At 37.8% G+C, this 11,590-nt stretch overlaps 3 protein-coding genes across 3 annotated transcripts; all 3 read left to right on the forward strand.

Moving 5' to 3' along the window:
* The first annotated feature begins 3,878 nt into the window (after positions 1 to 3,878).
* On the forward strand, positions 3,879 to 6,228 carry LOC149615832 (uncharacterized). Its single transcript, XM_089857038.1, has 3 exons — positions 3,879 to 4,368; positions 4,786 to 5,176; positions 5,655 to 6,228. The coding sequence occupies exons 1-3, from the start codon at positions 4,348 to 4,350 to the stop codon at positions 6,161 to 6,163; spliced, it is 921 nt and encodes a 306-aa protein (XP_089713164.1). The 5' UTR covers positions 3,879 to 4,347; the 3' UTR covers positions 6,164 to 6,228.
* An 870-nt stretch (positions 6,229 to 7,098) lies between these two features.
* On the forward strand, positions 7,099 to 9,025 carry LOC149615833 (uncharacterized). The gene is made up of 3 exons (XM_089857027.1): positions 7,099 to 7,227; positions 7,508 to 7,886; positions 8,501 to 9,025. Exons 1-3 carry the CDS (start codon positions 7,207 to 7,209, stop codon positions 8,983 to 8,985), a joined length of 885 nt encoding a protein of 294 aa, XP_089713153.1. The 5' UTR covers positions 7,099 to 7,206; the 3' UTR covers positions 8,986 to 9,025.
* A 609-nt stretch (positions 9,026 to 9,634) lies between these two features.
* Positions 9,635 to 11,029, forward strand: LOC149615834 (uncharacterized). Its single transcript, XM_089857075.1, has 3 exons — positions 9,635 to 9,661; positions 9,734 to 9,986; positions 10,440 to 11,029. Exons 1-3 carry the CDS (start codon positions 9,635 to 9,637, stop codon positions 11,027 to 11,029), a joined length of 870 nt encoding a protein of 289 aa, XP_089713201.1.
* The last annotated feature ends 561 nt before the right edge of the window (positions 11,030 to 11,590 follow it).

Below are 11,590 nucleotides of genomic sequence, written 5' to 3' on the forward strand. Positions count from 1 at the left end.
CCTACCCCCTTCCCCTCAACCTAAACGGACGCGGCTCCTTGATTCTAGTTCGGTCGTCTACCACCGCGAGCGTCTCACGTTTTGGAGGGGAAATTCTGAAACCGCCACCAGAGGACCAACCGTTGGCGTGTTATCAAGAATATTCACTTTCGCCGAGTGAAGAATTTGGTTAGCTCAGTACTTCTGGTCTCATCTCACTTCTGGTCATAGGCACCACGAGACTGTGCGGAAAGACGTGTAGCTTCGTTCGGTTTATTTTGAAACTACGCTGCTATCTTAGGAAAAACAAGGACTAATGTGCAGTATTTGGATCTTGGCACCACGTGGTGCCTGTGACGTATTTCAAATAATTTTTACACAAGCGCCGATGTCTACTTTACAGTCCCTTTAATATCTTAAACTTATAGGGCATCACTAACTCAGCTCGATGAATTTACAGTTAATGTCTACGTCATAAAGGCGCGTTCAGTCGTGAGTATAGTAAAGACTGATTCCATAATCCACACTTTGGCGCGTGCAACGTTTGACGTTCTTTGTACAATTCGCCAACTATTAAGGCATTTCCGTATCAAAGCATATCGGACGCTGTTAAAAAGATATTTTAATTCGAGCAAAGGGAAGCCGAAAGCAAACCAGCGCGAGCGTGTGGAACAGAAAACGTATATGAATTGCAATGCTTAACACCAGGAATACATACAGCTAGTTGGAATCATTGTGCCCCTATATTTCTCATGCTAATTTCTATGAATTCGGGTTTTGTGGGTATACCGGGCTTGAGAACTTACTATCATGTCACGCCTCATAATTCTAATGACATATTTCTAACTGTGATATTTTCACTGGTTGGGTAGCAACGCCAGTTCCAATGCGCATGCGCAACGGTGCAAGGTGCAGCGAGATAGATTAAAAATTTGTCATATATAATGATTAGTTTAGATCTTCCAACAAAATCAATCTAGATACCATGATTCCCATTAGTTGTATCATAAGTACCATAAGTTTGTCACTGGTTACAAACTGGAGCTTATTATGAAGTGAGTGAGGTAGGTCATGGATTCGAGGTGGTAAAGCGAGGGAGGCCTGGTGAGTGGGGCGCTGCTGTCAAAGGGGGCTTAGTAATGCGGACTAAATAGGACCTAGATGTAATAGGTCCTAGCTGCAAAATTAACCACCGAGTGTATTACTTCAATGGACTCGCTTCCGTCGTTCTCCTTCTCGAAACTAGTTATCTTGAGGAGCTGTAAGTCTCTAGAGATAGCATTACGAAGTATTATATAACGGATCTTATAAACTTGTGGTTGTATGTAACCCTAGATTCAATCTCTCTTTGAATAGAAACTATTTGGTTTGATGGACGGTTCCTCTTATATTTTGTCATCATCATTTTAAGTTTCGAGTACCGGTGGGTTGTCCGCTGCTTCTTTTTTGTCTCTATCTTCAGGGACTCAAGAACTTAATGATACGACGGGAACTCGTATTTAAGAATGAGTGGCAGTAAATTCTGGGTAAGTAACTTCCTAACCCATATTTTACAATCTAATTCTAAAATGGTTTCGTGAGCCATGATTGTTACAATTTTGGTCTAATTTGTTTTAATTTATTGAATTAATGGATGGGCGGACAAATCGTAGTCTACGATGTAATTACTTTGTTGAAACTAATTTTAATTATTAGACTTAAGTGTAAATTAAAATTTATTTATTTGGGGTTTTTTAATTGGAGTTTATGTTGTTTTTGAAATGTGATTGTGGATGTTTCATGGCAAAAATTAAGCCCATATGAGCTATTGAGATATTTCGCTAAAATTAGGTTTAATCCGTCTAAAGTGACGGTAGTTTTGTGGTTACAAAGTTTAGATTAATGATCGCCATTTTCTAAGATGGCGGCCAATTAATAGCCCAACTTATACGATTTTCTATAGGGTTGGATAAGTTATATACACAAGATTTGGGTTGAATTGGTTGAAATTTGCGGTAGTTATGGGTTTGGGAAGTTGCTATTACTTAACCAGCCGCCATTTTCCAATATGGAGGCCGATTAATGCCATAGCCTATACAGGTTTACTGTAGAATTCAAGAAATCTATATGCAAAATTTTGGTGCAATTGCGGAGTGGGTATCGCGTTGGAAAGCTCGAACAACGTTTATAAGAACCATTATCCAAAATGGCCCCCGAAATTTAACCCCCATAGCATTAAACCTCACCTCAAATGGAAACATATCATAATACTTTCAACAGATAACTTTGATCTTGGCTGTAACATTTTGCGTCACGGGGAGCTTGACCCTCTATACTAAATCGGCGTTTAAACCAATCAACATCGAGTATTACAACACTGAAATAAAAAACAACCATGGCATCAAACGTGTATACGGCCCGGTACATGACGTCGATTTCGGATTATTCGGAGCCAGTCAAGTTATCGTCTGCTTACAAAACGAATCCAAAATAGTATGGGGAAGAATAGAGCTAAGGCTTAACGAATTCTACGACGAACCAATCGCAACTATCGACCTGTCATGTTCCACAAGTAGAATCCACGGTATCACAAGTGAAAGCGCTTTCAACGTCACTGAAATGGTCAACGTACCAGGTGGACGCCATAACCTTTACGTTCGTTTAACTGGGCGTTTAAAAACAGCCGATGTTAGCCCCATAATCTTCCTACCCAAGAAGTTAGACAGTTCAAAATGGTACCGCATAACCTCAGTCGAAAATCAGCTAAGCCTAACAGTAAGATCAGGGAACATGGGTGAACCCGTCTTGTTCACGAACACCTGCGATAAACGACAAAGATTCATTTTTGACGAGAACGAACAAGGGGAATACAAAATTTCAAGTCGTATTTCCGGTAATGCTAATTCAATGGAGAAAGATTTGGTTTTGGAAGTGGCGGATCCGACTAAAATGATTGGTAGTAGCATCAAGGGTGTCAAATACCCGGGATCCGATGATAATATCTGGTATTTAGAAGCGGGTGAACAATCAGGGTCGGTTAAAATCAAATCAAAATTAACCTCAACGTGCATGAGCGCCATTAATGGATTTGGTGGGATAGTTGTTATGGTTGATTGCAATTATGGTAATTCGAAAGATTGGTTAATAAGGTATTGCGACGGTTAAATTGTTTAGTCTTCAAGTTCAATTTGAAATCGGTAATCTGGTAGTTCAAGGTCATGATGGGGTCATTTTTACAAAGCTAAATGGGTTTAGAGGATTCAAACAAAATACTGCTTATAGTAATCATTTCATTGTGTAGCCATTTTCTCAACGTAAATTCTCAAGCCCAGCCCACAAAACCCGCATTGAAATTAGCATTTGAGATATTTGGGAGCACAATTATTCCAACTAGTTGTATGTATTCCTGGCACCAGAAGTAGTTTACGCTAAGTTAATTCGATCTAGTTCAAGATTTTTAATGTCGTCATTTTGACCTTGAAAAAACTACGCAAATTTTGTAATTGGGAGTTACACATCGTTGAAATAAAGTTATTTTGAATTTATAAACGTTTCAAATTTCAACCAATCAATGCCTAGAATTGATAGCATCTGATATATTACTTTGTGATAAGGGCAAAGTTGGGCCACTTTTTGTTTTGGATACAATCGTAACCACATAATGAAGAAGTATGGGTCTACCGTATGGGCTTGTAGTATCATTTGTCCATGCGAGACAAAATTCAAGAGACTACCGCACCACCTCCAATTATATGTTTAAACATGAATAAAATTGATAATGATCATAGTAGGTTATCATTGTTTCTGTTTCCCGCCAATCCTCTACCAGGAGCCAAGAAATAATCCGCCACAAGATGTTCCTATATCCGTTATTCGTTAAAAAGGATGCATGCTAGCTAGGGCTATGATACAGTGTTCTAATAAAAAAATTTGAGTTGCATATTAATAAGTCGGCTGCACATAAAATCTACTTCACTGAAATTTAAATCTTCGAACGCAGCTACATTTCTTTATAAACGTTACGCTCAATATCTTGTCTTGCCATTATTTGGTTAAACTAAATTATTGGGTAGTTGATAACTCATCATTTCTCCATGGAAGAAAAAGAAATCCCCTCCTTCCGGAGTTTATCACCAACGTTGAAAGCTTCTGCGCAGTAGTAGAGGCGGTAGAGAACGGATCTAAACAGTGTATCCCTCTCTCTGTACGGTATTAAGGAGGTAGCTTGCGCGCCAATATTGCGCAGAGCAGTAATCGAGTCACAGCTAGTGCCGAGAGGAGAGGAGAGTTTTCCCACGTGACCCTACATTTCGCGCAGCCGTCTGCCTATTCACCTCACCATTCCATTACACCCTTCTTCTTCCATCATTTCTCGTCGAAGAATTGAATATGATTGACAAAATAATTTGGGTGAGTAATATTTTGCTTCGCCTTCACTGTTTTTGCTAGAAGTTTCGCGGCGAGTTTCTGAGCTTGGCGACGAGTTTTTAAGATTTACTTCAAATATCTATGCTTTGCTACTAGTTTCTAAGTTTTGCTAAAAGTTTCTAAGTTTTGCTAAAAGTTTCTAAGTTTTGCTAAAAGTATCTAAGTTTTGCTAAAAGTTTCTAAGTTTTGCTAAAAGTTTTAAGTTTTGTTAAAAGTTTCTAAGTTTTGCTACAAGTTTCTAAGTTTTGTTACAAGTTTCTAAGTTTTGTTACAAGTCTCTAAGTATTGCTACAAGTTTCTAAGTTTTGCTGTGAGTTCCTTAAGTAACTACAAACAGGAAGCATTCGGAACTTAGATGAAAAATAATGAGCTTATGATTATTTTAATTAATAATTTCAGGTGCTAGCTATCGTATGGCTCTCGTATGGAGTTCACGGGTTAAAAGATTTCAAACCGCAGGATGGCGATAAATATACTATTGTTAAAAGCTTTTTTATTGACACCCCTCATGATACCTACGAAGTAGCCACTTTCCACGCTGATTTGGGTCATTTTGGAGCATCCCAAGTCATAATCACTTTGAAAAATATGACCCGACTTGTTCGCGGAGAATTGATGTTATATTATTTCCCGTCAGACACGCGATTTGGTATTGACGTTTCACCGGGCGAAGACTTCAACTTCAATCGAAGTTCAACTTATAACATCACCAACGTTATCAATTTTCCCGGTGGATCTCGACCTTTTGCGATAGAGCTAGTAGTCAGTGACATAAAAGACTACAATATAGGTAAGTTATCTATCAATTCAATTGGGATCATAAAAGGTTAGAAAAAGTTGATTTTTTTTTCGGATGACCCCGGGCCCCTAATTAAATGTCTTTCAAATACTCGTGGCACGCTCCATGTCACGTCGCGCGCCTAATTTTATCAAATCTCGTGATAAATTTCATTCAACACGGAACGTGCCACGAGAATTTTGTTAACAAAAAGGCAGAGCGTTACGCGATTGGTCGGCAGTCCTTGTTTAAAATTGGTGGAAGAAGCGATAAAAAATCACTTGATTTTCCACTTCACCCTCCCTTTAAGGCAAAAAGTCATAGCAGGGATAAGTAAGGTGACTAAAAATCACTCCTCTACTTCTGTAGGACTTGTATGCCTTCTATAAAACACCACTAGACAAATCTAGATGGAGCCACACTAAGCCCTTTCCTTTTATCTTTAGCGCCATCTATGATACAATTTTTCAAAACGCGTGTCTTTCTTCAGGTGAAATATATTTCTTACAAAAAAGGCTAGAGAGAACGAACTGGTACTGTTTAGTACCAGTGAACTATGATTACTTGACAACAACCGTCAAATATAGGAACAACGGAGACCCAGTTCTGTACTACAAGTTCAACAACACTCAGAACACCGGCAGACAAATATTTAATTTCCTTGAAAATGACAAGGGAGAGTACAAGATCTTGAGCAAACCATGGAAGAAGAGCAAACAATACGATAATAAAAATGGAAGCCCAGATGACCGTGTCGCTTTGGAAGTTCGGGAACCATCTAAGAAGATTGGGAGTAGGGTAATGGGCGCCCAGTTCCCGGGATCCGACGATAATCTATGGAGCTTCGAAACTGGGAAATTAGATAAATCTTTTAAGATTAAGTCCAGATTGACGCAAACTTGCATGAGCGCCATTAATGGATTTGGAGGGAATATCGTTATGGCTGATTGCGAAAAGGGGATTGAAACCAGTTGGTTTGTAAGATACTGTGATGGTTAGATATGCATTCACTCTTAATAGTAACGCCTTTACAGATTAATAAAATAAGATTCATATATATATTATGTTAATTAATTAATAATTAAAAGAAGTTATAAATATGAAATATATATAGAAATAAATAGTTAAAAGAAGTGATAAATATAATAATTAATAGTTATAGACGCATTTACTCAATAAATTGATAGTTAATAGTTCATTAGACGCATTTAATCAATCATTTGTCCATGCGAGACAAAATTCAAGAGACTACCGCGCCACCTCCAATTAAATGTTTAAACATGAATAAAATTGATAATGATCATAGTAGGTTATCATAGTTTCTGTTTTCCGCCAATCCTTTACCAGGAGCCAAGAAATAATCCGCCACAAGATGTCCCTATATCCGTTAAAAAGATGCATGATCCTAACTTAGCATTATAGGGCTATGATACATTAATCTAATCAAAAAACTTGATTAAAGGTTGCATATTAATAAGTCGGCTGCACATAAGTATGAAATCTTTTACTTTACTGAAATTTTATCTTCAAACGTACCTGCATTTCTTTTATAAACGTTACGCTCAATATCTTATCTTGCCATTATTTGGTTAAAGGCCGACTTCCAACGAAAAGGGTTCTAACGAACTGACAACCGAGCATCGAGACTAACAATGGAGCAACCGTGCCGATTTTCGAATCCCCGCTGGGGCAAAAGTTGGAAGGCTTCTAGCTAACTGAAAGCCGTGCCATGTGGTTCTAGCGAACTGAAGATACGCAATAGAGAATTTCCTTCCGAGGAAAGCAAAATTCGAGAGGAAAAAAGATTAAAAGGATTTCTGTTGTTCATCTTCAGTTCTTTAGAACCACATTGCACGATTTTCAGTTAGAGATAACCCTTCCATCTTTTACCCCAGCGGGGATTCGCAAATCGGCCCGGTCACTCCATTGTTAGTCTCGATGCTCGGTTTTCAGTTCGCTAGAACCCTTTTCGTTGGAAGTTGGCCTTTAAACTAAATTATTGGGTACCTGATAACTCATTATTTCTCATCGAAGAATTGAACATGGTTCACAAAATGATTTGGGTGAGTAAATATTTAGCTTCGTCTTAACTATTTTAGCTAGAAGTTTCGCGGCGAGTTTTTAAGCTTTGCGACGAGTTTCTGAGCTTGGCGATGAGTTTTTAAGCTTTGCGACTAAAGTTTCTAAGATTAGTTCAAATTTCCAAATGTTGCTACAAGTTTCTAAGTGTTGCTACAAGTTTCTAAGTTTCGCTGTGAGTTCCTTAAGTAACTGCAAACAGGAAGTACTCGGAACTTAGATGAAAAATAATGAACTTATGATTATTTTAATTAATAATTTTAGGTGCTAGCTATCGTATGGCTCTCGTATGGAGTTCACGGATTAAAAGATTTCAAACCGCAAGATGGCGATAAATATACTATTGTTGAAAGCGTTGAAAGTGAAAACTACGGAGAAGTCAGTTTCAACGCTACTTTGGGTCATTTTGGTGCATCCCAAGTCATAATCACTTTGAAAAATATGACCCGACTTGTTAACGGAGGATTGATGTTAAACTATTACCGGTCTAACAAGCAATTTAGTATTGACGTTTCACCTGGTGATGACTTCAACTTCAATCAAAGTTTAACTTATAACATCACCAACGTTATCAATTTCCCCGGTGGATCTCGACTTTTTACGATAGACCTAAGGTACAGTGACATAAAAGACTACAACATAGGTAAGTTATCTATCAATTCAATTGGGATCATAAAGGTTACAATTACAACAAGTGGATTTTATCCAGATGACCCGGGGCCCTTAATTAAATTAGCAATTTCTTTCAAATTCCTAATTAATTTTAAGGTGTCATCCCTAAAACACTCCAACGGTGTCCCTTAGGGGAAAACGTCATGGCAGGGATAAGTGAGGTGAGCTGGATTGCGGCACTGTAACTCTCTCAGTGTGCCTTAATTACGCAGGCCTTCGTAGAGCCATTGTATTTGTGTGAGAACTAGCTTCTATTTTTATAAGAGAGAGGGCGTCCTTTACTATTCCGTACTGTAAGACCCTACCTAAACGCCACTAAGGATGCTGGGAGGACTACGGTGCCGTAGAGGGCACAGAGGCAACGTTATAAGAATGGGGGTTTCACTCCATCACTCACTCCTTCAAGGTCATAGACGTTACATTTTCGACTCAAAATCACTCTTCTATTTCTGTAGGAATCCTACCCCTTTTATAAAACACCACTAGACAAATCTAGATGGAGCCACACTAAGCCCTTTCCTTTTATCTTTAGCGCCATCTATGATACAATTTTTCAAAAGTGATTTAACGCGTGTCTTTCTTCAGGTGAAATATATTTCTTGCAAAAGAGGCTAGAGAAAACGAACTGGTACTGTTTAGTACCAGTCAACTACGATTACTTGACAACAACAGTCAAATATAGGAACGACGGAGACCCAGTTCTGTACTACAAGTTCAACAACACTCGCGCCGGCAGACAAGTATTCAATTTCCTAGAAAATGATAAGGGAGAGTACAAGATCTTGAGCAAACAATATGATAATACAAATGGAAGCCCAGACGACCGTGTCGCTTTGGAAGTCCGGGAACCATCTAAGAAGATTGGCAGTAGGGTAATGGGCGCCCAGTTCCCGGGAATCGACGATAATCTATGGAGCTTCGAAACTGGCAAATTAGATAATTCTGTTAAGATTAAATCCAAATTGACGCAAACTTGCATGAGCGCCATTAATGGATTCGGAGGGAATATCGTTATGGCTGATTGCAAAAATGGGGACACCAGTTGGTTTGTAAGATACTGTGATGGTTAGATATGCATTCACTCTTAATAGTAACGCCTTTACAGATGAATAAAATTATATTCATAAATATTTTATGTTAATTAATTGATAATTAAAAGTTATAAATATGAAATATGTATAGAAATTAATAGTTAAAAGAAGTTATGAATATAAAATAAATATATTGATTAATAGTTAAAATAATTTGTAAGTATAAAATAAATATAATAATAGTAAAAATAATTTACAGATATAAAATAAATATGATAATTATCTATAAATTCATTAGTAAATTAATAGTTCATTAGGCGCATTTAATGAATAAATTGATAATTAAAATTGTTGCAAAAACGTTTCTCGACCATTTTATTACGCATCAAGCCTAATTTCACGATTGAAAAAAAGCGTAGATATAAATTACTAAATTCAAACCAAACCCTTCAACCACTACACAGGAACTTACAATGCCTTTCACGAACCTCTTACACTTTCAAGACAATAACACAATACAGCTAAAGTTCTTAACCCTAGCCTTGTATTTATCAATTAAAACGGAGTGTTGATATACAAGAAGGAATTTCCGCAACACCCAAAGGAAATAAACCCACTACATTTCATAATATCATTCATTACACACATTTAAGATTGAACTGAAAGCATCGCAAGAAACTGTTCCTCAATGGCGCAGATTAAACTTTGTCTTGAGGTACTTTTAAACCTCAATTTCTTTTTCATACACTCTTAATATTACCCCAAATTTATAATATTATTTTAAAAGGTAACGCTAATTTTGGTGGCTTCATTGGGAGCAATTAAATGTTTGGATAATTCAATGCCAACAATATCAGCGTTTAAACCAATAAGCGTTGACAACGCCCCGGATGATCGTACCACAATTCCCAACGTGCATTTCGGTTCATTTGGCGCCAATCAAGTCGTAATTGGGCTTCAAAATGTACTTGAATCAGTACAAGAATTGATTGAACTTAGATTCGACCGTTATGATAGCCCACCAATTGCCAGGATTAAAGGTTGGTTAGTTAGTTAACTAAACGTAATGAGTTTATGAAAACTACACCTTGTATAACCGATACCATAAGTTTATAAGATAGGTTCCTTAAGTATGAAACTTCGTAATGCTACTGAGAGACTTACAGCTCGAGGTAACTAGTTCGAGAAGGAGAACTACGGAAGCGAGTCAATTGAAGTCCTAAGTACACTCGGTGGTGGTTAATTAATTTTGCAGCTAAGACCTATTCCATCTAGGCACTCCTATTTAGTCCGCATTACTAAGCCCCCTTTGACAGCAGCGCCTCAATCACTCACCAGGCCTCCCACGCTTTACCTCCCCGAATCTATGACCTACCTCACTCACTCACTTCAAAATTACAAGCCTTTCAGTTTGTCATGACCAGAGATTAATTAAACAAACTTATGGAAGGAACATATCTTATCTTATGAACTTATTGAGTTTTGCTTTAAAGTATCAACAGGAAATGGGGTCAAAGGTGAACTATACAACATCACGGAGATGGTAAACGTCCCAAATGGTTTACGGGACCTAATGGTGTCTCTTCCTTCCGGTTTGGAAGCCGCAAACATCGCCTTCATCGTATTCAAAGAAGTAAAACCAGAAGACAAACTATGGTACAGTTTGACCTCGTCAACCAATGGACTCTCAGCGTCACTAACGAGCGACGCTGTGTCGTACCAAGACCTGGTTCTATTCACAAATCAAAACTGCAAGGAGTATCAACAATTTCGGTTTAAAGAAATAAGGCCCGGTGAATTCTTAATTAGGGTTAGGTATTCCAAGAGTGGTGTTTTGAATTTGAAGGATTCCTCTTGTGGAATTGGTAGCGCTATTGGTACCTTCAATTCGTACGGAGCTTCGTATCCTGGTACGTCATTATGGTACATAGAAGCAGGTGATAAAATAGATACGGTTAAAATTAAGTCTAAAGTGACCTCGACTTGTTTGAGCGCCATTACAGGATTGGGCGGGAAATTAGTGACGACTGATTGTGAGTTTGGTAATGATAAAGATTGGTTTATTAAGTATTGTCATGTTTAATTAAGAACTGGTCATGAGCGGTATTGTCATGTTTAATTAAGAACTGGTCATGAGCGGTATTGTCATGTTTAATTAAGAACTGGTCATGAGCGGTATTGTCATGTTTAATTAAGAACTGGTCATGAGCGGTATTGTCATGTTTAATTAAGAACTGGTCATGAGCGGTATTGTCATGTTTAATTAAGAACTGCATGGTCATGAGCGGTATTGTCATGTTTAATTAAGAACTGGTCATGAGCGGTATTGTCATGTTTAATGAAGAACTGGTCATGAGCGGTATTGTTATGTTTAAGGTTTGATCATGAGTGGTATGTTTAAGGCTCGATCATGTGCAGTATTGTTGCTATTAAAGTTCGAAAATGTGCAGTATTGTTGTTATTAAGGCTTCATGATCATGTGGAGTGTTGTTGTTATTAAGGTTTGATCATGTGCAGTATTGTTGTTATTAAGGTTTGATCATGTGCAGTATTGTTATGTTTAAGGCTTGATCATGTGCAGTATTGTCATGTTTAAGGCTTGATCATGTGCAGTATTGTCATGTTTAAGGCTTGATCATGTGCA

The sequence above is a fragment of the Phalangium opilio genome, unplaced genomic scaffold (assembly GCF_054372755.1).
Source record: "Phalangium opilio isolate 3A_F unplaced genomic scaffold, DU_Popi_V2 ptg000217l_1, whole genome shotgun sequence".
Classification (NCBI taxonomy): Eukaryota; Metazoa; Arthropoda; class Arachnida; order Opiliones; family Phalangiidae; genus Phalangium; species Phalangium opilio.